This window comes from Xiphophorus hellerii, chromosome 9 (genome assembly GCF_003331165.1).
Source record: "Xiphophorus hellerii strain 12219 chromosome 9, Xiphophorus_hellerii-4.1, whole genome shotgun sequence".
Classification (NCBI taxonomy): Eukaryota; Metazoa; Chordata; class Actinopteri; order Cyprinodontiformes; family Poeciliidae; genus Xiphophorus; species Xiphophorus hellerii.
The window spans coordinates 16,769,556-16,794,564 of NC_045680.1; the positions used below are offsets into that span (position 1 = coordinate 16,769,556).

General features: G+C 38.5%; 2 protein-coding genes across 5 annotated transcripts in view; one reads left to right on the forward strand and one right to left on the reverse strand.

The window, feature by feature from the left end:
- rxrgb (retinoid X receptor, gamma b) overlaps positions 1-8,764 on the reverse strand; it is a 29,492-nt gene extending 20,728 nt beyond the window's left edge. The window contains exons 1-2 of one of the 3 annotated variants that reach the window (XM_032572898.1): positions 8,535-8,764; positions 2,203-2,271 (exon numbers count right to left, since the gene is read on the reverse strand). In XM_032572898.1, coding sequence (XP_032428789.1) covers positions 2,203-2,271; positions 8,535-8,565 — 100 coding nt within the window. In that variant the 5' untranslated portion in view covers positions 8,566-8,764. The remainder of the gene's footprint in view (positions 1-2,202; positions 2,272-8,534) is intronic. The other 2 variants (XM_032572899.1, XM_032572900.1) reach the window with 2 other exon arrangements.
- Positions 8,765-15,043: 6,279 nt separating this feature from the next.
- atf6 (activating transcription factor 6) overlaps positions 15,044-25,009 on the forward strand; it is a 32,175-nt gene continuing 22,209 nt past the window's right edge. For both annotated transcript variants that reach the window (XM_032571670.1, XM_032571671.1), the window contains exons 1-7: positions 15,044-15,260; positions 16,772-16,848; positions 17,051-17,126; positions 17,919-18,016; positions 18,701-18,824; positions 19,941-20,150; positions 22,730-22,899. In XM_032571670.1, coding sequence (XP_032427561.1) covers positions 15,161-15,260; positions 16,772-16,848; positions 17,051-17,126; positions 17,919-18,016; positions 18,701-18,824; positions 19,941-20,150; positions 22,730-22,899 — 855 coding nt within the window. In that variant the 5' untranslated portion in view covers positions 15,044-15,160. The remainder of the gene's footprint in view (positions 15,261-16,771; positions 16,849-17,050; positions 17,127-17,918; positions 18,017-18,700; positions 18,825-19,940; positions 20,151-22,729; positions 22,900-25,009) is intronic.

Consider the following 25,009-nt stretch of genomic DNA (forward strand, 5'->3'; position numbering starts at 1 on the left):
AACCCAGTGAGAAGCAGGTATAAACAACAGACACAATAGCTGCAGACAAGCGTTGATCAATGATGCAAAGAAGTTTAAGTCTCATTTTATCAAAACCTAGACAGTAAAACATGCACTAATTACTTTGTAAGGTACAATGAAAAATAAGCTTAGACTGAAGTACAATTTAACCATAAGACTGAGAGGTTCAACCAACACAATCTCTGTGATGCTGCACTGAGGCACAGATGTGCTTTAAGACAAACGCTGAAATCAGACATACTTACGGTTTTAGAGGATATAATCCCTGCAGTCATCAGCTTAAATAGAGTGACAGCCAGAAACATAGAAAACTGCAGATTTAGTTGTGCTTCGTTTGGACATATGAAATACTGCCAGCAAGTAAAAAAATAAAAATAAAAATCATGACACGTGAACAGCGACACCAAAAACATCCACGCTAATCAGGCATTGTGAATGCAAAGGAAATACCGAGTGTCAATAATTTTGGGAACATTTAAGTTAACAACAGTAAGAATACATATTTAAGATGTTTACGTTATCACTTTCTGGAGTTCAAAATAATGCCGCTATTGGTACTGAGTCGCATTTTTAAAAATTAAAGGCTTTTTTCATGTTTCAGGCTTTCCTTGATTGCTTCTGACCAGCAGTTGCAGAATGCAAAAAAATAAAATAAAATAAGAAAGATATGAAAATGTTTGGTTTTAACTTTAAATACTGTGATGTTTTATTCAAGGCTGTCGTACTGGGAAAATCTCATACTGTCTCAAGCTTCATCATTAGTTAGAGTGACTGAAATTAAGAAGATTTGTCTGAATGTTTGGGTGTGACTGCGAAATAAATAAGAGAAACATCTGAGCCTGAAAGCAAAGCTCTTGATTCACGAGTGTCTATCTATCAGCTATAATCATGAGATGTGGATCAGGACCGAAAGAAGGAGATTCCAAACACAAGCAGGTATTTCAGCATTGATCCTTTGGATTGAAAGAAAGTCAGGTGACATGGTTCGCGGTCTGCCTTTGAAGATTTTCTGGTAGTGTCCCACTGTGAAGAAATGCACCTTGCTGACAAAGTACTTGTTAGAGGAACTATAACTTTATTCTGACCTGAAAACTCCTTATGATCTCTCAGAATGAAGTATTACCCGTGTCAGATGTCTTTCTCTCATATTTAATGAAAGAAAAACAATGAATGAATGAATGAATGAAATCTCTTGACATGGTGTAGGGCAACGGAGACATAAACCTTTCCAGATTCAATTTCCACTGGATAGATAAACAAAACATCAAAAATATGAAAAATAACTGTAAAGTATTTTTATTGTAAAAATGGAAAATACTGCAGAAAATATTTCAGTGTCTAACAGGTACAGTGTGCATTTAAGCCAAACATAATCCTCAACTTTCAGAATGATGTGGATTTAAAGCTCTGTCAAATGTCCAGATGTGCTCTCAGCAGAGATGAGGCCAGAACAATCTGCCCTCCCGCAGTCAACAAGGACACACTTAACGCTCAAGACTCCGTTGAGCACCCTTGTGTTTACACTTTTAGCTGGAGTGATGCGCCTCTCAAAGGACACTTGAGAGTACAATAGCTCTCTGTTATCTGCTCTACTCACAGATATAATCACACATGCTCATAAACAGTGTAGCGCGTCTCAGTGAGTCGACTCGGGCACATCCCGCCCCAATCTCAGGAAATATGAGCAGCGATGCTCATGCACCGATAGAGGGACCTAGGGTGACGGACAGCAGAGGCAAACCCCGATGGAAAGGGGTTAATAGGAAGGGACAAGTGTTGAGAGTTAAACAGATAGTGAAGGACAAGGCAAAAAGAGCTGGAAGCGTCCTTTAAGGTTGAGTGACATCCCTGCTGAACACATGTGAGACCTCAAGTGAGTCACAAGCTCTCAATTCTAGCAGGAAACAGCAAAGCCTTGTAGCTGTCACAACTGGTTAGAATTATTCAATGGTTTAAAAAGCACAAACGTGGGCTTATGTACATTTACACTAAAAAAATTAAGTTGCAACAATGGAAATTATCCTCACTGACAAATAGTAAAGTGATCCATAAAAAAATAAATAAATAAAAAATCCACAGTGGGACATGATAAATGCAACTTAAATTAAAATGAAAGGACTTATTTCAAGATGTACAAACACAAAACAACAAGAAAAAAAAAATCTAGTTACTGCTACTCACAGTTACCGCAACCCCTTTCCCTCCTAGGGCTGCCTCCGGTTGCAGGTAAAGAGGCAGGGTGCCACATGCCTAAAACAAACAAAAAATAAAAACAAATTGTGCTTCAGCGGATCCCAAATCACACACTTTCTAGGAGAGAGTAGAAAGGAAAGGCTCCATGTGGAGAAGGAGGAGCCGTTTTCAAGTTGGTAATGCCAGGGGGGTGCGGCACCGCATAGCAAAAAGGAGGCGGAGTCCACCGGCGCCGGTTATAGGATTACCCAGATTATCCTTCCACGGAGATCAATCCCACAGGAACAGTTTGCTGGCCGACTGCTGCACAAATCAGCTCCTCCACCACCCACTCAACTCATGTCTATCTCTCTGTGCATGGTTCTGTAGCTGTGCTGAGACACCTGTTGCAGTGGCATGACCAGGGTGTCAAGCGTACGGGGAGGCAAGGGTCAAACTTAAAAGAGTCCAGAACAACGAGAAGACTCCGATTACCACCTCGTAAAAGGGATCAAGCCTGGAGACCATGTAAAGACATTGCAGAGAAACTCGATAGCTACCAGAGGGTTTTTTTAAATATATAATTCAAGGACATTTCTGTAGTATATCTTGTTTTATGTGCAGACTGAGCATAAATGGGCTGAGAAGGTGAAAACATGGCAGCAAACATTCAAGAATTCTCTCTTTTATCTTCCTCCAAGCATCTGAAATCTCCCGTCGACTCAAAAAAAAATAAACATAACAGCATGAGCGCTGAATGGTATTACTTATGGCATGGTGAGTTCTGCTTGAGTGTTTTGTTGGTTTGTTTGTGTGTTTAATAAGTGTTATGACATTCCAGGATGTTAGGAATTGTCTTTTAGCCGAAGCTGTGGGACGGACAAGAAAACGTGGCGCAAAGCGAGAACCTTAATGCAAACATGGGCCAAAAATACACCTTTAAAGGCAATGGGGAACAATACCTGGCAAGTCCTTAGGGAGCCTATACAAACTTTGCAGCTAGTAGTATGCAATATGGTCCTTATTAAAGAATCAATTCAACAGAGTCTTGTTTTAATAACACAGAAATCAGTCACTTGTTCACTATTCCAGGAGGAGTTTTAATTCGTCTTGGATTGCGAGCAAGTCATGTGATTAACAAAAATGACCCAAGCCAACAAATGTGAAGCTGGCAGAGATTTTAATTTATCCTACCCACCTATCAAATGTTCATCTTATGAACACAACTGCGGTCCTGTAATCTTGAAAAACTTTCCCCGATATGTGTGCATCTCTTGCGTGACTCAACAGTTTTCTTGTGTGAGACACCTGTAGGACACTGGATCGACTGACCACACATCACTTGAATGAGAGACTCCGGTAACCTTATCCTCCCGGTGACAGTAGTTGGGCAGGAACGTCGTTTGGCAGCCAGGCAAACGAAAAAGAGAGAACGCCAAAGAAGAGACCCTTTTAGACATTACGGGAAAAAATTGCCCAGAAAGAAATTACGATAATCTTTTTATTCTTTAAAGCATGCTGTGTTATGATAGTGTGTCATGGCCCACATTAAACATGTCAAATCAACTCCTGAGAACCCTAATTAGAAATCAGAGATGTAACACAGATTACAGGAGGAGGATAATTAGCATTACTAAATTTAGGTTATGCTCCTTATTCTTAAATCTGAGTTAGAAATATTATAATCAGCGCACTCTATAACCTCAGGAGGAAAGCATTACCTTATATTCTTGTCCTTTCCTAAGATGTGAATTTTTGAAAAAATGAAGTTATAATTGTGTATCATGTAGAGTTTAACAATTTTATTTGTTGCTTAATCTACTTGGTTAGGATTAAGAAAAGAAGGTTTGTTAAAAAAAAAAAACTCTTTCTAAATGAAAAGGCTTGCAGGTAACCGTAATAAGCAGAACAGCCAAAATATACAATATTCATCCTGATAATTGGAAACTACTGTTAACTTTAACAGGTGCTATATTTCCCTAGTTGCTTATGTTGTTATTGGGAGTCATGGTAATAACTCCTGCTTTTCTGTTTTCAGTAATAGAGAATAAAAGAATAATATAGATTACATTAGACATTGTTATTTTAAATTTTTGTGTAATGAAACTGTGCCATTTTCCCTAAAGTCATCATACCGTCAGAGTCTCATGCCGGCTCGTGCTTGTTGGAAGTATGGGGGGGGACATTACATCAAGATACTGTACATGAAAGTGGCGGTGAGACTGAGAGCGACCTTGCCTCATTCTCCCAAACAATATAACCATCCTGTTTCTTCTGCAACACCCCGAAAATTAAACATCAGCACACTGTAAACATGACAAAAGCCACCGAGCTTCTTAGTGTGTTTCCGCTGAAGTATTTTCTCTGCACAGGTTCTGAAATGAGTTTTGGAGCCGGAGTGTGGATGTTTCTATGAGGGTTTTTCAGTAAGACTATAAATAAACAAAACTATGCTGATATCACATAATATTACATAGGCTAAAACAGAGAGGGTCAAGCTCACTTTTCTGTTTTTGCACTTTCTCAAATTATCATCTTTTTTTTTTTCTACCTTTATAAACTTCCAGCCTACTCAAGCAGGCTGGCAACTATGAGTTGCATGCTACAACTCATAGTGAAACTACTAATTCAGAGTCAGCTTTTCTTTTTTTTTTTTTTTTAACCAACCTTAATTCCAGGATTCTCTTAGTTTTTCAGAAAACTCTGAATTTCTGCGCTTAGGTATCTTTGCTTGACATTTCCCCTTAAGAAATACATTTGCAGATACTTAAGCAGCTGGGGCTATGAATCAGCACCTGCAACCATTTAAAAACATTAATCAAGCTACTGCACAGCTGCTCAGTGATTAAAAACTCAGTCCCCACAAGATCAGAGAGATGTAAAACAATCTGCATCCATGCACTGATCTGTGTGTTGTTACAATAATTAGCAAAGAAATAGTCTAATACATCTCATGACAAAATACTCCCGCAGCCCATGGGTCTTTCCAGGTTCTCAGCTTGATTAAAGCTGGAATTAAATCATGGCTATGACCTTCTTCACTAATGACTAATTACTGGCAATTAGCCCAGAGAATGGCCTCCTTACGCCCCATATTTTTTTCCCTTATTCCCAACTCACAATCTGCACGTACGCGCACAAAAAGACATCTGAGTCTTTACACTGACATACAAATGCACACGCCCAGTGAAAAGCACAACAAAAATGACCCATTGTATATACTGTCTGCAAGTACACGTGTTGGCGCTGAAGAATTGCAGGTCTCAAGCTATAGAGAGCCTGAGCAAACACTTGTGGAGAGCCACACCTACCTTACCTGTGTGGTTTATTCACTCTGTGGGATTTGTGCACGACTAAGCATTAAAGCTCCCATACTACAACCCACATTCTTCAGGTCATGTGATGCCGTCACTTTTTTTTTTTTTTCAGTAAAATTTGTGCATATGATGCATGCACAGAAAAAGTTATTGGGTATATGCTTTTTGTTTTTTTGTTTGAGTGCATGAAGAGGTGAATCAGCGACCCTTGGCAAGTGTTGAGAGCTCACATCAACTCTGATGACTTGTTCCTTCACCACCCCTACTCCCACAACCTTCATTTCCCTGTTGATTTGCTCCCTTCACTTTCCAATCCTGTTCTTCTTTCTGCTGTGACTTCCCCGATCTGCGAGCTAAATAAGTTCCCACCGTCAAAAAGCAGCAAGAGGGTCCTCGTTAGCTTGTCTAGAATCACTTCCACTGACAAAAAATAAAAATTGCTGAAACGCAGAGAGGGGGAGGGGGAGAAATGCTGATTCTATAACTGCAAAGCCCAGGGCAGGCCTGTGTGAAAACCTGCTGAAACATAACATGTCTGGGAAAAACTGAGGAGGAAGATCACAAAAACAATCCCCACATAATCACCGACTTGTTTCTTGACTCCACACGCCTTCGGCTTCATGCTTGTAACAGATTACAAAGGCTGACCATTACAGCGTCGAAAAATGAGCACAATTTATGACTCTATTATGCATCTGAGTGTGTGGGCTGTCGATGCAAAAATATGTAATAAATCATAGTTCTGAGCCAAAACAGAGACAAAGAAAGGCTTGAAATGTTCTCTCAGCTGTTTTTAAAAAAAAAATTTTATGAGTACTGTGCTCCATCGTGTAGTGTTTAAAATATAAGTTCACTTTTATTATTTTATTTTGAAGAAATTTTCAACCCATAAATAACCTCAGTTTGGGACTATTGTGGGATTGGGGAGCTTTTCAACTCAAATTCTTTGGTAAAAGCTGAATTTAAAGCTCCAAAATGTCAAATCTTGACAAATTTCCCTTTGGGTAAAGAATTCTAACTGGGAAAACAGAAATTTATTGGACCTATATCTGAAGTAGAGCAACTGAACACAGTTGAAGTGCATGACTCTTGGGACAGTCCTATTGCCTAATCAGAAACTTACAACAGCGTATAAGTGAAGCCCCTGAGGGGGCCTGCTCTGTTCCTTCTGTACCATGGGTTTCCTTCTCTCCATGCTTTCCCATCCACGTCTCTGTCATTCCCCAAGGACCTGCCGTCATTACAGAAACAATTTTCAGCCTCACTAAGTAGTCCTGAGATAACAGGACACAGCAGCAGTTACAGTTGCTTTAAAAAAGTATGTAACCTCACAACTTTTTCACATTTTGTATTGTTGCAACCACAAATTTCAATGTATCTTAAGGGATTTTATCCAATGCTCGGTCACAAAGCGGTGCATGACCGTGAGGTGAAATTATTATTTTTTTTTTTTTGTAAAAATTTAACAAATGTGGCGTTCAAATGTTACTTTGATGTCCCTAAATAAACCCAGTATCATCAGAAGTCACCTAATCAGGTGGACTCCAATCAGTAATTGGAGCCGAGAAGCAGCGACGAGGCCCATGAGAACAGGTAGGAGCTAAAAAGCTCCACAGCTCAGAAGAGATAATCTGTCAACAGGGAAACCCTTAGTCAAGCACTCCACAAATCAGGTCTTTGTGGAAGAGTGGCAAGAATAAAGTGGTTGTTGATAGAAATTTACAAGAAGTCCAGCAGATTGACACAAGCCATGTAGTATCAACATCAACATCAACAAGGAGCTCTGGTCGATTGAGGTGAAAACTTTTCGACCTGCGTACAGAATGCTAATGCTGCAGATCACATCATTTCAATGGAGAAGCATGGCGATGGTACCATGGGAACGTTTAAATGGAAGAATAAATGTTTGCTCAATACAGGCAAACAGATAGATGTTTTTTGGGGGGGGGGGTTGCAAATGCAAAGCTGGTGGACACATACTCTCACAAAGACTTCCCCGCTGTCATTAAAAGGTTATAACAACTCGCAAATACAATTCCTTTCACAATAATAGACTACTTCATCTTAGTCTACTCGATCAAATCTAAATAAAATTAAGTTTGTAAATGTAACCTGACAAAATTCAAACACTTCATCTTCAACCTCTTCTTATTTAACTACTGCTTTACTGTCGTCTTTTTCTTCTTGTTGTGTTTAAACTGCTGCACTCCAATCTGTGTCGTTCTGGATGAAAACAAACATCACATGATAGCTCATGCATGTGGCGACTCAGTCAGATTCAATAATCGTTTATTAAAGATCGGAGTTTAACACTAAAGACAATCGTCTTATTTAGGAAGAGCTCAGCAGAGTAGGCCATAACTAACTCCACATGTTGCAAACTGATCCCCTAAGCAGTCACTGAGGGGTAACGGGAGAAAGCCACCAGCTGGTTCAAGGGCAAAGTCAGAAAGGGTGACCCGAGAGCTGCTTTACTGTACAAAAAAATCACATCACAATGTTTTCCGGAGAGGCTCCCGCAGCCCACAGCGCTGACCAGGGCGCGTCCAGCACGCACGCTCCTCTCCGCTACCTCAAAGGGACTCCCAAGTTTGTTTATCTGCAGAAAGCCGACATTCCTCCGCGCAGTTGCACGCAGTCCTCTTCGGACCCAAACGACCGTTCCAGACCAATAAATTGTGTTTCTGTCTCAAACAGTTTAGCAAGAGACGCGCGACAAGCGCCATAAATTACATAAGCGCAATTAAAGTGCCAACCTCTGACCTTGCCAGACCGGGCGCAAGCATGATCACCTGACTTTATGCAATGGCAACAACTCTGGATTCGGCGTCGCAACTACTATTCAACAGCTTACTCTAACATTCGCAGGCAGGACTCGGCGATTAAAGTCCGCGAACAGTTTCGCTGGACAGACCTACGGAGGAGACGCCATGAAGCGATTCTCTCGAGTCAAAACAAAACGCGAGCAACAAGCAGAGTCGATAGGAACACAGACCGCCGCCGAAAGCGCAAGCCTTTACTTACTGAGGTGTAAATATGGATCATTGCTGTCCATAGTGAGCGAGTTGTTGCGTCGGTTTCCTACAGTGGTTGCCGCTCCGCATCCCAGTGCATTCCTCTCTCTCTCCCTCTCTCTCTGTATCTCTCTCTCTTTCTCCCAGCCCGACTGAACTCTGCAAGGCGGCTCAGCTCAGCGCGGGGGCCCCAGCCAGGGAGGGGGGCGCGGCAGAACAGAGCTTCTCCCAATGACAGCAGTGGTCGATATGGAGCTCAGAGCACGAGTCATGATGAAATATTTCTTCATCTCTGACAATGTGTTGCAATACTTTTTACAACTAAATGCTCGTTTCGATAGGCTGTCTCTGTACGTGTATTAATAATGTAGGAAACCCCATTTTAAAGCAACAGCTGTGATTCAGATACAGTGCAAACAACACGGTGGCGGCAGTTTTACAACGATGTCGCCGATTAATACATTGATTAGCCTGCTTTAGCTAAGTATAAGCTATGCTGTTGCTGTCTGAACCGTAGGCTGTCCTAATATGAACTCATCAATGCACAATGCAACTCTATTACAAATAAATTTCACACTGAGCAATGCATAATTAATCGTGCAATTATATTTGTCAATGCAAACCATTGTTTTTCATCTCCTGCAGTCTTTCCCTAAGAGATGATTCCTCCTGTGTTTACCTAATTGTTAATGTGAGTCCTGGTCTGGATACCCCCCGCAGTCCCCCACCCCTTCCTCACACACCCCTGTTCAGAGTGCGGGGTCATGCAGGGGTGAAGCTCCTGGTACCTCAGAAGGTTATTCAGGAGTCAAACCGCGCTGAGGTATTCACAGTCTTGAACCGCGGAGCGGCCAGACGCTCCGTCAACGCCCCGGCCCCGCTGACCACTCAGCGGACCCCCTTTATCGGCCAGCCCCGCTAATGGGGCGAGCACCCCCGGCTCCACCGCCGTCCTTGTAACAGCGACCCATAAAGGCGCACAGGAGGATGCTAACCAAGATGAATAGCGTTTTTTTCTCTCGCCTCATTCTACACTAATCAGAGCTTTTCATTTGTTATGGCATCGCGCCAGCCCCTCCACCGCAGCCTCCATTAGGGCCAGATAACGTATAAATTCATTAAAGTCAAAGAGGGGGGCATTAAAATGGTCATTTGTCAGATCTCCCTTTGTGTGTCCCTAATGGTGGCACATGGTTCAAGGCATTGAGATGATTTTGGTTGCTTTCTTTAAACTGCTGTGCATAAGGAGAGGGACGTGGGAAGGAGTAAAGACTCTCACATTTCTCTTGGAAACGTTACAGTTTCATATAGGCTTCTTTATTGTTTTATTTCTTAATTTTTGCCCACTTTTAGGACTTAAGTACAACTTGTTTGTATACATTTTTTTATTTCTGTTTGTATATTTAAATAAGAGGTGTCTTTTTTGAATAACCACAGTTAATGTTTTATTTTACTTATCAATCCATCCATCAACTTCAGATTGCCCCCACTCCTTTACACAAATACAAACTCACAGTGAGTGAAGCAACCCTGTTCACTAATCCCTTTGTATTCACAGGCCCATTCCCACCAAACAATGTCCTAAAGACTAATCTTAAACTGAGTTCAGCAAACCTATAGGCCACCTGTTTAGAAGTCACAGTGCAGACAAAAAAGGCCAGCAAAAAAAAAAGTAAAAATAAAACCAAAAACACACACACACATAAAAATCTTTGCAACAAACCATCACATTCAGTCACCATTTTACAAAAAATAAATAAATAAATAAAATCATCTTAGGACAGAAGTTTTAGCATGCATACACTAAAACACAAAATATGAAGGTGCTCCATCCCAGTTTGACCATTCCCCCATCTTTTTGGCTGTTACTTGCAGGCGTTGTCATGGGAGATGACTCTCTCCATCTGCCTCCTCTTGTCAGTAGCCCGTCTCCATCAAGCTTTATCAGAGGGAGCTCCGCCACCCCCCGCTTTCCTGGACTCTCTTCAGCCACCCCCACCCTCCACCCCTCCCTGTCCCTCTCTCTCATACATAAGCCCGAGATGATAAGTGTTGGGACTCTTTGTGCGGGCCGAGGATAAGACAATGCCACACATCACTACAGAACATCATCCATCTCACAGGCCATCAATCTGGCACACAAAAGATGAAATGTGGCTCAAGCTCCCTTTTAGCCAAGTGGTTTGTCTTTCCTTAAAAGTAGCTTTGGCTTTCATCTTTTTTTCTCCTTTTCACAGCTAGGTTTGTGTTAAGCCAAGAAATTCCTTTTGGTTTTGAACACATGTTGGAAAACTAAGCAATACCAGTCAGTTTGGTCTCAAAACACAAGCGCAAATGTCAAAGATACTGAGTCATTCCACAAAAGTAGTCTTTGTCCTTTAGCAAAGGAAATGTTTTATTGAAAATAATAAACGAAAGTTGCATGAAGCCTTTCTCCTCTTTTCAAAAATTAAAGGTTGTTTGTTGCTTAAATGAAAACATCAAATCTTTGTTTTTCCTCTTCTGCTCATAATTAGCTTTACATTGTTCCAAGACCAGCATGGTGCTTTTGTTTTGCATGGTTCACAGCCTGTGAAAGCTGTGAGACATTAATGTAATTTATGAATGTATAAGCAGCAAAACGGTTTGAAGCAGACAACCGGCCACAGAAACATATCTGAAGGTAGATTAGATTGACTCCAATGAAAAAAGAGTCAGACAAACAGAAGTTTCTGCAGTCTTTGATTTAAAACTACAGGACCTTTATTTTTAAATTCAGAAAAAAACTACATAGTAAAAAATAAATCAATTTGTAAATGTGGATGGATTCATATTTAATGGTTGGATTTTCCGAATTGTGTACAGTACGTATGTCTTGTCCTATCTGTATAGAGTACTTTGCCAAAGCAATTTTTCACATTTTATCACATTCCAGCTTTAAACCTCTTGAGATTTTGTGAAAAAAGAAGAAAAAACACACACACACACACACAATATAGTGGATAACTGTGAAGTTGTTGAAGGAAAATAATGAAGTAAATTCTAAACAGAGTCAATAATTATGTCACTTCATCTCATAATAAAAGTATCTGTTGTGCAAAGGACTCAGAGGCTTGCTAGAGGACAGTAACAAAAACAGCATTATGATGACCAAGACAAATAACAGACAGATTAGTGATTAAGTTGCAGAGAAGCAGAGATGAGTTATAAAACAGACAGTGTGGTTCAATCCATCATCAAAAATGCAAAGAATATGGCACAACAGCAAACCTACTGTTGTACCATATCCAGCTAAACTGAGAGGCTGTTCAAGGAGAGCATAAAGCAGAAAAATACAGAGAGGTCCGTGGTGACTCTGGAGAAGTTTCAGACATCCTCCACTCAGGTGGAAGATAACCATTAATCATTCACTCCACAAACCTGGCCTCCGTAGACCAAAAAAACCCTCATTGTTTAAAGAATGCCTTAAAATGTTCTGCTGCTGCTTGTTACAAGGGGTGTAGTGACAAAGCATACTCTGGAACAAAATTAAACTCTTTGGGCTTCATGCAAAATTCTGTGTTTGGCACGTTGCGTCATCCTGATGCTTTTCTTCAACAGCGACAGAATAGCTGGTCAAACCTGATCATTAAAATGGATTGCATTACATACAAGTCAGTCCAAGAAAACTGACTTGTAGAGATTGGTGAAAGCTTGGCATGTAGACATTTCTAGCAGAAAAATAATCCTAGTCATACAGCCAGGTTCATATGAGAACATATTTATTTGCTAGAGTTGCACAGTGAAAATCTGGACCTAAATTCGATTGAGAAAACGAGACTTGAATATTGCTGTTCAGAGATCCTCAGCATTTAATCTAACTTGAGCTAATTTGCTAAGAAGAATAGATAAAATTCCTAGATGTGCAAAGCTGGTAAAGATCATACCTAAAAGACTTGCAGCTGTAATTACAGCAAAATATGGTTATTCAACATTTTGAATCAATGGTTGCAATGGGAAGAAATATGAAAAAGCTCACAAATCTCACAGTTTGGCTTATTTCATATGGACTGTTTCAACCTCTAAATAGTCAGTTCTGACTACATCATCTCACCCAGTAAAAAGAAAAAATAATAATTGCCAAACTGTGTGAAAATGTGTTGAAAAACACAATTAAAAGTAGTGGCTTTACAGTTCTTCAATTTAAAATATTTCATTGTAAGACCTTTAGACTGAATTGTTACTAAATGCAAAAGCCTCTTCATTTATGTCTTTCAGACGGAAAAAAAAAAAAAAGGACGCACACTCAAAGCCGATTCTGTAACAACGTGACCAAAAAGCCTTAATCCATTTTCCTCAGATGTTCCATTAACCGTTGAGCCATACTATAAGGTTAACCTGTTAATCTGCTCTCTATAGCTCTGGGTTAGAAGCTTTAAACAATCAATATGATGAGCCTCGGCTGGTGCAGACCAAAGGCAACATCCATTAAAACTCTGCTCCAATCATACATTGTGATTACCAGACATCACACAGTAAACATGTGGTCTGTATTATTAGATGGCTTGGATATTGTCAGAACATTTAAGCATTATTCATATTCATCTGTGAACTGATCACCACCATATATTAATTATGTAGGTTTACTAGATTAAAAAACAGATGACTCGGTTTTAGGTTAGACTGCAGGTTGATTGCAGACACCTGCCAGATGGTTGACCTTCACATTAGTCGTCACCTTGCCGTAATAAGTTAAGACAGACTAGGGGCTTGTTCTTTTTAAAAGGAGCTGAACCGGACCACCTCAGGTTAATCTCTCTATAGCCTGAAATGCCCATGAGGGATTAGGCCCAGTGTACACCTGCTGCTGATTTTTAACTCACCATGTCTCTAATGTCTCTGCTCTGTTAGGATCATCCAAGCTTTCAAAATCACTGAGTGAAAGAATATATGATATGTAAATTAGTTATTTTTTATTATTACTTAAACATATTTAGCCATAACAGAAATCGGATTTGTTTCTCAACATTGTGCTTTTCACCAGATAGTATCTTTAGAAACTTGTTCTTATATTTGTGTTTTATGTATTAAAGACACTTCTAACTCATTTGATATGTTGGAATATTGCAGAAAGGCCTGTTCAAAATGTTTCAGATTAAAACCCAGATGCTTGGACTCACTGTCGTGACACTAAAGCAGAATTCACACCAGGAGTGAGACGTCAGCAGCAGTTTAGCCCTGTAGAAGAAGCTATCCAATCCTGACACGGCCCAGAATGGTGACAACCCTTTAGGTGGTTTAACATCAGTTAACAGTCAGGCTGGAAATATGACCTGACTTTAACATTTATTTGCACTTTGATTTGCACAACTCTGACACTCTTACATGATTGACATGTGAGTGTGGCCTTTGTGAGTCATCAGTGTGTGAACGACCCAAGGCCTTTGCAATGCCCGAATGCTCATATTAGTCAGAAGAGCTAATTCTTGACCACACAAATACTCCAGTAACACTGCCTTTTCAGAAGGACGACAGTATTGACTGGGATTTATTTGTGCAGAAAATAAAACAACTCAATTTTACAATGTAGAAAGGCAAAACTACATTTAAAATGCAATGCTTTTCTAAACTTTTAGCTGAATTAAAAGGACAGCCAGCATATTTATGACTTTAATCAATGTTATGCCATCAATATGTTTATGCTACTGGTTGCGCTATCTAAAATCAAACCATCTGCAGTAAAAAAAACAGTCTTCGTGAAGAGTTGCATATTGTTTTCACAATCTGAATTCAGAGATCGCAATAATTAAGCTATTAGTGTTGGTATTGTTCTTTGTTGTAACAGCCCTCCTGGCAGAAAATTTTGTGGTTGGAAAGCCTGATTGTTTTCCCCTTAAACAGTGCCAAATTTGTAAGGAAAATGCATTTGTGGGTTGAATAGTAGAGCTGAGAATGTATATTGCACTCCTTAAAAACTAGCCAAGCTTGTTTTTCTACTGGCTCTTTTTTATGTTTCTGGTATGCCAGGAGCTGTCAATGAAGTACATGACTACATGTGCACTAGAACCTGTATATGTGGTGATACTTTCAGCTAACAATGCGGATTTGATTTCACTTAATTGATTATAAATTATTTACAAGGGGCTAATGTTCGGTCTCATCACACAAAATTAAATAACACTCTACAGGCATTTAAATGACCTTGGATGCATATTTTAAATTAATATTAATTTAATTCCATGTCATGCAAATAATATGGAATGGTTAATTTATTTGTGGGATGATAGCCGTTTTGGATCTTCTAAAATCTACTATCTGGGATAGTAGATTTTAGAAGGTAATTTAACCTTCTTTAAATTACTCAAAATTTCATTTTTAAGCTATAAAAGACTTTCTATACTTTTCGAACACGACGGACATGTACTCAGAGACACCCTTTCACAACTTGTGGGGAAAACGCGCAATTCCTCTTTACTAATACTATAGCGCATCCTGGTGGCTAATAAAGGCAGCGCAGGCCGCGCAACGGAGTCGTATGCAACACACTGATCCCTCAACGGCATCCGTAGGACTTACGGTAAAGACAGACGTGTATTTAGCTGGACAGTGATGTGAGTCTGCGCTTGATCTCAGTTGGTTTCCGTTTGAGCGATAAGTCACTAATGAATTCAAAGGGAGATGTCATCCGACCTAAAGTTAAACTTCGGAAATTGTCAACAATACCCAGTGATGGATAGCGAAACGGGCATGTTCCCTATCGATCAGGGAGGAGAGTGGGGTAAGACATCTGATTCTTTCTAGAAACACTCACACAAGGAAGCTGTTCGTAGACACTGTTTAGCGATTTAACACAATAAAATATATAAATATATATCATCTATGGCGATTTGTCGTTTTAGAATGACCTCTGCGTAAGTTTGAGGTTGATGTCGTAACGTTTGTTGGTGTGGTTTCCAACTTTCGGCTAGCCAGTTAGCATTAGCTTGCTATGGATGCTGAGATGACGTAACATTGTCGGTTTTTATGTAAATAACGGAGAAGACACGAAATAAAACAGTTAATTTTTAGAGTGAAATAAACCGGATTAACTGTTACAAACACCCTTAAATCAGCTTAGCTACTGTGAGTTTGTTTGCTTCAAGTTTTTCTGTAAATGTTTATATATGTTTTCATATACATAATTAAACATTTACATATACAACATGCAACAATGGTTACAATTAGCCATTAAAATTTAACAAGTTATTCTAACTTTTAAGTATTCAAGGCTTATTTTATGTCCAGATAATGAGTTTTGACATTTGATAGTATCTTTGCTTTCACTTTGACATTTTGTGAGGCACTGCTGAGATGAAGCTTTTTATATTTCTTCAATACAACATTGCACGAATTTAAAGTTTTTATTTTTCGTACTGTATTCCCCACTTTCATGAGCTGCTTATGCACACAGTATGCTACTTGTACAGGTCGTAGAAACTGAATCAGAGTTTAATCACAAGGACAAATTAATCTTTATAGAGATACACTTTAACTATAGTACCAGACTTGAAGAAGATGCATTTGTGCCGCAGATTACCGGTAGCCCTGAGAGTTGTAAAAAGTGAGAACTTTTAGGATCTAGTAGCAAAACATTGTTGCATAATATGCAAACACATTATGCAATAACAGCAACTACATTATTAGAATGTCATGGTGTAAGCTACTATTGTTTATTTGTGAAATTATGTCAAGTGGCACAGTTAACATGGTGCCTTTTATGTGTTGACTATCTCATTAACTTCTCATCTATGAAACTTGCTGTTGTTCTGATTGTGTCCTGTCAGGTAGACCCTGTGTTAATCTTTGAATTGTCAAACTAAGGAGGTGAAAGTTTCTGCCGTCTCTATTACGTCGTTTTATCCGTATCTCCGGCTCATACACATGAATATATAGATAAGAGAGAAAGCAGGTGCACATTAAGAAAACTTAACAGTATATCAGTGAATATTAATCTTCTATACAATGTCATGGTCAAACACATGATGGCCTTCATAGAACCTCTGCTGCATTTCGTAATCTTTAAACTGATCTAGTCATGTAAAACATCACCATATTTCTTTCAATGCAATTTCTGTCCTATTTTCCAGATTGATTTGACATTGTGTAAAAGTTGTGTTATTGTGAAAACTAGTGATCTGCTTATGGAAGCCATGTCAAAATCATCACTCTTACTTCCAACATCAATTGATTATATTACTATTATTACTGAACTGATCTGACCCATATGTCTTTATCCTCATTGTTACACAGACCTTAACCTGTTCGATGAACTGGATGACCTGGGGGATGCAGATGAGCTGCTCGAGGCCCTCGAAAGCGGTGCCTACGTGAGTATCTTCAGAGTTGATCTAGTGATGACGGTGTATCACTTTCAGTCAAGTACGCGCAGGTTTTATGACATGGGAGCAACAATTTAGATTTAGAAATGTTCGCAATTTACATTTGATTGAAAGATATTTCTCCATGAAGTAAATTTTTTTTTTGTAAAAAAAAAAAGAAAAAAAAAAAGATGTTGTTTTGGGTTCTCAGGCAAATGAAGGTCATCTGGATTTTGATATCGACATTCCTCCTTGGAATGAAGTGGACACAAGCAGCACCTGCACAGGTACAGCGACGGAAGTAGTAATTATTTGTTGTTCGTCTTTAGCTTCCATTAATCCAACATTTATTATCAGGTATATAATAAGAAGTCATATTTGTGAATTAGATTTTTTTTATGATGGAAAAAGAAAGATTTAGGGGTATTTGTTAACAATATTATATTGTCTAGGATGCTAGTTTTGTTTTGATTTTATTGTTCTTATGGCATAGCATGGTATGGAATGTAAAAATAGGAAACAATTGGTATGTTTCAATATGTCCATGGTTGCCCAGATCAGAGTATTGTGGCCATTCTTCTATTTCTGTTCTTTGCAATCCTCTAAACTTTTAATTTTATCCCAACTTTTCTTTGAGAGCTTTAATATAAGCAGATATAGGAACAACATTCAAAATATTTCTCTAGTGTTTTTGCAGTCTTGGTTATTATTTAAATTTACAACTTTTTTAGTGGTATTGTGCAATAAGTTTTCAACAAAGATCCAATTTCTGAGTTTCCAACTCAAAGTCATCACTGGAACCTTGATTCCAGTGATGACTTTGACTCTATAGATTTTGGGGGCGAGGATGCCAAAGATTGCAAAAAGAGAAGGGTACTCTGTTACTAAGCAACATTTAAAGAGAAAATGAGGACCGTCATTGCAAAGTGTTTTAATAATATAATAGTGAATTTGCATGTTATCATAATTTTGTGCAGCCATGAGAGACGTTATGGTTTGAGGTGAGTTTTTGGGACTGTGCTGCATGATTTTCCATGTTAATGACTTGATTGTTTGTGTCTGTGTCTTTGTGCGTCCAGATGGTGAGGTGAGTGTGGACTCTCTCTCTCCTTCCCACACGCTGAGCTCCGTCCCCTCTCCTGCTTCGGTGGAAGCTTTGTCTCCATCGTCCTTACACGTAAGAATCTGTCCTCAAAGCTTCGCCCTTCCCCAGCTTTCTGCATTTGAATTTGGATTTCCAATGCAAATTGTTTTACAATTGTTTCGGTTGCGAGCATTTCCATACCTAACCATCTCTGAATCCACTTTGGAACAAAGAATTATTTTGTTTTCATCTAGATGTGGATTGAATATTGATGGGTGGAATAATAGTTAAGAAACTTATTAATAAAATCTGTAAACACCTTGTCAGATTAATAACAAACTGTCTGTATGAGCTGTGGGCCAACCACTCATTAAAAAAAGGTGCCGACAACTTCAGACACATTAGCATAATTTAGCGGGCAGATTATCACAGTGTGTCAAAACAAGGGCAAGGGTTACAGTTTTTTTTTTTTTTTGCCCAACAGTCGGTACACACTTGTCTGCTAACTATCCTGACAATTCAAGGACGCACATGTCAGCTGGGAGAATTTGAAAAGCCACTCATATTTTATTAATGTGCAAGTTTGAGATGCATTAGTTAGAACTGACTTTATGCTTTGTATCATATCCAAAGAGTCAAGCATGTTTAGCAGTAGAAAAAAATTACTATTGTCGGTGCTGCATTCAGTTTGAAGAAGTCTGTTCAGGCCTTCTACTTAAAAATAATTGCTGATAAAATGTTGCAGAGATCTTACATTGTATCTATTTTTCCATGCAGGATGAGGCACTGTCCCCTCAGTCACAGCTTAGCCCAGTTTCAGTTTCGTCCGAGTCCAGTGGTTTCTCTGAAGTCTCTCTGCCACTCAAGAAGGTTGCAAAGAGGAGCACTCAATGGTCAAAAGGTAGTGATTGTATAAGGCTTGTATCCACAAGGTCATTCCAAGTGCTTAGCAGGAGAATGGTGAAACGGATTAAATTAAAACAATAAATACATTAAAAGAATAATAGAAAAAATTGAGATACACATAAACTACTTCATCAACACAAAAACTATCCAAGACATAATGATATAAACAGTTTTATTTTTAACTGTAAGCTGCTGTAAACAAAAGTTTTAAGCCCTAATTTAAAGATGCCAATAGTTTCTGCAAATCTCTGGATGTTGGGATTTTGTTCCAGAATTTAAGATCATAGAAAATAAATGTGGTTTTTGTTTAGATCTGGTCCAAGACAGTTTACGTAAACGGGTGTCTGATGACCTGCGTAGTCTAAATGGACGATATATGACATGACGATTCATTACCTCAAAGGCCAAAAATTAGATTTAAAAAAAAAAAAATGTCATCACTTCTTAACCCCTTAACTTCTTAACCCTAAAAACACTTACATGCAAGCCAATGGGTCCATGAGGAAAGCAGTATCCTCATGACGGTTAAGGGGTTTTAAACCAAGAACTATCATTTGCCTTTTCTACCTTATGCCAGAGAAAATTCTAACCACTAAAATTCTAGCCACTAAATCCAGTTTTTATGTACAAGCTGGTAGACATTGTACTGTCACAGAAATATCAAGCTGTTTTATTAGAATAATTTAATCAAAAAATGTGAGCTAAATGGATATGGAACAAAAGTGCCACCTCAAACAACTCCACAAGTGATGTTTGCTAATATTTCTAATTATCAGGTGGCACAAAGAACGCTTAATAATAAATTTAGTACAAGACCAAACCAGCTAAGCAGCAGGGAGCCCCAGTAATACCAAAACAGAAGGTTTTAACATGTAAGGCAGCTTCTAGTGCTAACATTTTTCATTTAGCAATTATTCCACAATCGTCAAGGGTTGTTTGTTATTGTCATTACAAAATCATGGTAGCATTTTGACAGTTAACCGCCCGCCCCAGATATTTTAACTGTAAATGCAAATTTCCTGGCCTGAGCTAAATCCAGTTCTTTTTTTTTTTTTTCCTTTCGTATCTTGTCCCTCCCAACCCTTGCAATTCAAATATACCAATGCTACAGCTAAACCTGCTCAGCCTGCAAAGAGACCAATTCAGATGGGCTCACAGATCTCCATCCAGCCCAGACCGCTGATTGCAGCCATGCCTTTGGCTCCAGCAGCAACAGCAGCTCCTCTGCAGCCGAAGACAATAATCATCCAGCCCCTGCAGACCACTGTGCTGCCTGTTGTCAAGCCGGCTCCAATCAGCATCCAACCAGCACCCCCACCAGGTCAGTTCTCACACTGCATACACGATTGTTTTGTTGTGCTCTGCATTGATATAGGACACCTTACCAAGAGGTCAGTTCTGGTATTTTGTTGTATTTTAGAGATATCAATATATTTATTGTTCATTGCAAATTAATTTTGTTCAGATGAAAAAAAAATGCTGTTTTTGATGGAGCCAGCAGATGGCACTGTGATCTCAGTTTTTTCCTCATCAGTGAACCTTACCTACTTTATTGGAAAACAGTGAATAAATATAATTTTTAGGTCTTGAACACCAAAAATGTTTAAGTCTGACATACATTTGATTGGGACACTCAGGCAACATGAGCATGGAAGTAAAGTCATAAACATACCAACATGTTAAGCAATGTCCTAAATAGCCGCGGATGTTTGTGGTTTTCATTAAAGTCATCAAGGATTTTCTTTTTTATGTCTTTGGCCTTGATTTGGAGTCTTACATCAGCACCAGGAAAGCCAGAATAAATACTTATCTCACTGCACGAAGCCCAAGTGGGTGGGGTGACTGACCTTTGCTAAAATGCATTTGAACTTCTGGCATGTTTGCCTGGTGTTGACCAATATGGTGAAGAGTTTAGGATGAGACATCCTGACCTAGATCGAGTCACAAGATGGGAATCCAGGCTGTTTGTTTGAAAATCTGGTCTGTGTTTTTTACCTGGGTAGTGCCATTGCATTAAAAAAGTAATGAACTCTTTTGAATCTGATCCACAGACAGTCTGTTTATTCCTGCGCAAACATATGCTTTCTTTTTATTCCAGCCTTGTAAATTCTTCTCACAAATGGCGAACTTTTGTTCTGCTGGCAAATTAGAGATTTGTTTACAAATCTAGTAAATGCTTTCACCTGATTAACACTGACAGAATTAAACATTATGATTGCTGGGTATGTTTGGGTAAGAGTTGCTGTCATAATCTCGCACTCATAAGTGTAGGGCTCACTGAGTAACAGAACATTAGTGAGCACTAGATATTATTGTGTTTTTGGTCCTTTTTTACGCTTTTTTGGGCCCATGTTTGTGTGAGTTCAAATACATAACTCACAAGCCTCTCAGTTTGGAATGTGGACGTTTAAAGGCACGGGCCACTCTGCCAAACATCTTCACCACCTGCACTTTAAACACACAGAGCCCAGTAGAAGGCAGGACACCACAGGCTGATGGGATTTTGAGAGACTTGGGCTGTGTCAGATGTAGGTAAATGCTCTTAAAGCAGCAACTTTTTTCAACTTCTTTCATAAAAAAGGACGATTGAAAGTTTGAACTTTTTCGATTCTTTGAATTTCTAAATTATACAATAAAAGTTTCACAGCAGTGAGAACAAAATAAAAACCATTAGTGTATATTCCCTTACAAGTTTTTTGGCCCTGAATCTGTACATTAACTACATCATGTTTTTTTTTTTGTTTTTTCCTTGCTCAAACTCTCAAAGTATTTAAACAAAAGAAAACAACAAATTGGAGCCTCAGTTTCTAAGCTATTGATATCAGATTATCTGTTTTTTTATGTCAGGAACCCAAAGTGTTGAACAGCTAGACATATTTAAGACACATCACTGCCTGTTTTTCTGTTCACTTCTTGCAAGACTGTATTTGAGACTACTGACATAATTCTGTTAATCTGATAAATCTTTGGAGTGTGTGCTAACTTTAATGAAATCGGGCTTGGACTTGCGATCTGCAAATACTGAATATTGAATTACTTACATTTCTCCAAAATAATAACAACAACAAGAAAATATCCGGCTCCAATAGTATAATATATTACTGCAGTCTAGCCAAGATAAAAGTTAACAGTAGTTATATTGAGTCAAAGACATTGTTCTTTCTCAATTTTGAATTTAAGGCAAGAAAAAAAAAACTATTTTGGAAACAATTTTTTAACTTTAGAAACAGAAAAGTGGAGGGTACTTTATTTTTAGTAAAAGTAGTTATCATGTGTAGAATTAATTTACTGCTTTCAGCTGTTTATTACTTGTCATGTTAGTATAGATGAATGTTGGTCTATTTCTTCGGTCCAGAAATATTGAAAAGGTCGTTTTAATAACGGATCAGAATAGCATACACCACGTAGTAACTTTGCCTAAAATTGGTCTTGAACCACCAGTGCTACATAATTTATTTGAAAAATGTCCAATATACAGGATAAAGGCAATGTAAAGATGTGTTTTTGTTTTGCTTACTTGCTGCTTTAAGTGTAACTCTACTCACAAAGTTCACACTGTGTAATCTGTTCCTGACGATGCTGTACAGCAATGATAGAGCAAAGCTTTGGTGTTTACAAGCAGTGACTGAAGTTTTGTGGCATACTTTTAATCCTAACAACAATGTTAAAGATAGACTACTTATTATTAAAGATATCCAAAGTGAAGCTTCCCGTGAAGACAAAGCGTCCTCCTCTGCTTAGTTATGCAGTTTGTATAACTGCGATCTAATTACTGTTCGTGAAACTCGAGGTCATACTCACCTATTTAAGTAATCACAGTGTGTTGGTTGTACTGTAAACATATGATTACAGTAAAGCTTGTAATTTGAATAACGTGCATGCGCTGTGTCTTTCATTCAGGCCATCCCATAGTGCTGTCCCAGGCGAGCCAGCTTCTCCACATCCAGACACCACAGGCCGTCTCTGCTAATGTGGTTGCTGTGCCAACACTCACCCAGGACAAGCATGTTCCGGTAGCTGCTCCCCCACTGGTTTCTGTCACGCTTCGAACCCCTTCCTCAGACGACGACGTAAGTCAATTAACGTTGAGACGTCAGCACATAGAGAAGGAAACGAAACATATACTCCGGGTTTTAAGAGCTTTCAGAGACTAATAATTAACACTTTTGCTGTCACTATCGTGGTTTTCATAGACTAAAAACAGTCAAAATCCTGAACTGTTTTGTGGAAGCCAACAAAATTAGTGCTGCTCCAGCTTAACAAGCATCATTCGAACATGGGGAAAAAAGTGATCATAAAATCAGCTTTATTTGAGAATATTGTGCACACAAACATTATGGACTCTCATTATAGACATTTAAAATATAAATATATAAGAAGGCAAAAATATAATTTTGTCTTTCTTGTAAATATATATACTTTGTTTTTACAAATGAAATGAAAAACATGTTAGATTTAGTTCAGTATGCATGGTATCAATCAGGCACTCTGACTGTTGAGTAAACATAAAAGAATGCCTTTCAAAGATACATATTTACTTCATTATATTTTTAAGCTTCATCTCAACTTCCAGCATTTTATACCAAAACCACAGTGGACTGCTGGTGGACTGCCCTGTATTTGTTTTATTCTTTATAGCGTTATAACTAACTCAAATATAGGTAGATATTTATTAGTTTATTTATATTTTGTTGAGTTAATATCTGTTAGTGCTGTCAAACTTCAGAAAATACTTATAGATGCTGCTAAAAAAAACAAAAAACATTTAGAAACATCAGGTGCAAGCAGAGTCCCACTGCTTAACAGAGATGTTATTAGCTAAACAAAAATGGTAAAACATTACGTCTCAGTTTGTGTATTTAAGATGCACACATGGCTCCATTTTAAATCTGTTTTTATGGATCGCTGCGTCTCTGTCTCTCGTTTTCTCCCTCTGCCAGATAGCAGCTATGTAAGCAAGTTTAAAGGTTGTCGTTTAAAGCCGTTTCCTTACCATTAGTCTGCCAGTTAGTTATTTCATTGAATATGTAATGCATTCAGCTGTTGTTTATGTATAGGCATGCAAAGACATGTGCATATGCACTTTCCTGCAGCTGCACAGAATTATAGCTCACACGAAAATGCTCACTTACTATGTAACGTATGACATTTTGATTGTCAAGCTCACACTCGTGACTGGATGGATCAAGTCCAATCCAAACTCGGTCTTTGCGACCCTTTTTCTTGTATTTGCTTTAATTTCACAAATCATTAACTTTTAAGTTGTGTTTAAAATGTGAAAATAAAGTGCTGATGGAAAGGCACTTATATATACAGTATTTTTTAATGTTAGTGATTGTGTTTTTCCACATGGCTGGACAAAATTTATTACATTTCATGGACCATGGCTGTCAAAGTAGACTCTAATGACTTCAGACCAGAACCATTTTATTATTTTGAGACCCTAATATATATATAAAAAAATATTAAGCACCAAAACTGATGTTGAAAATAGGGAATGTAAACCTACAAATTAATTTTGTTTGCCAACTAATTTGTGATTGTAAAACAGAGAAAAGACTTTTTTTTGCAACAGTTTGTGTGTGTTATTTTTTTTTTTTAATATTTGCCTTTTTTAAGACTATAGTTGGTGTTTTGGTATTGTTAATGTCTTGCAGAAACACATAATTACCTAGTGATATTTTCAAATTTCCTGTGAACTTTAAACATGTGTTTACTGAAAAATGTGGTAGACTGCTGGATGACTGCCCTAGCAACCCTACCACCGGGCTCACCAAGTTTTCTGGGGGAAACTCTGCAGCATGTAATCAGTTTGATGGATATTTTGATAAACATTTTACAAATTAGGTTTGTGTAACAACAAGCTACTGTTACTGAATAAGACTGCATTGAAAGAGATTTCATTTGTACATAAAAAAAAAAAACCTGGAACATGGAGCACATTTATTGTTTTGTGTTATATTCCTTAGAAATAAAAAAAATCAGATTCAGTTAATATCCAAACTGGCAGGTCAGACCTCAGAGAAAAAATCTGTACTGGCCAGGAAAAGCCGGATCGGTGCATCCCTTAAAACTACAAGAACCGTGACAGACAATGCTGGGTGCAGAGCTGCGTCAATTTTGCCATCACACACAGTGAGGAGGTTGCTAAGAGAAGTATAAAAAAACAATTTCTAAAGT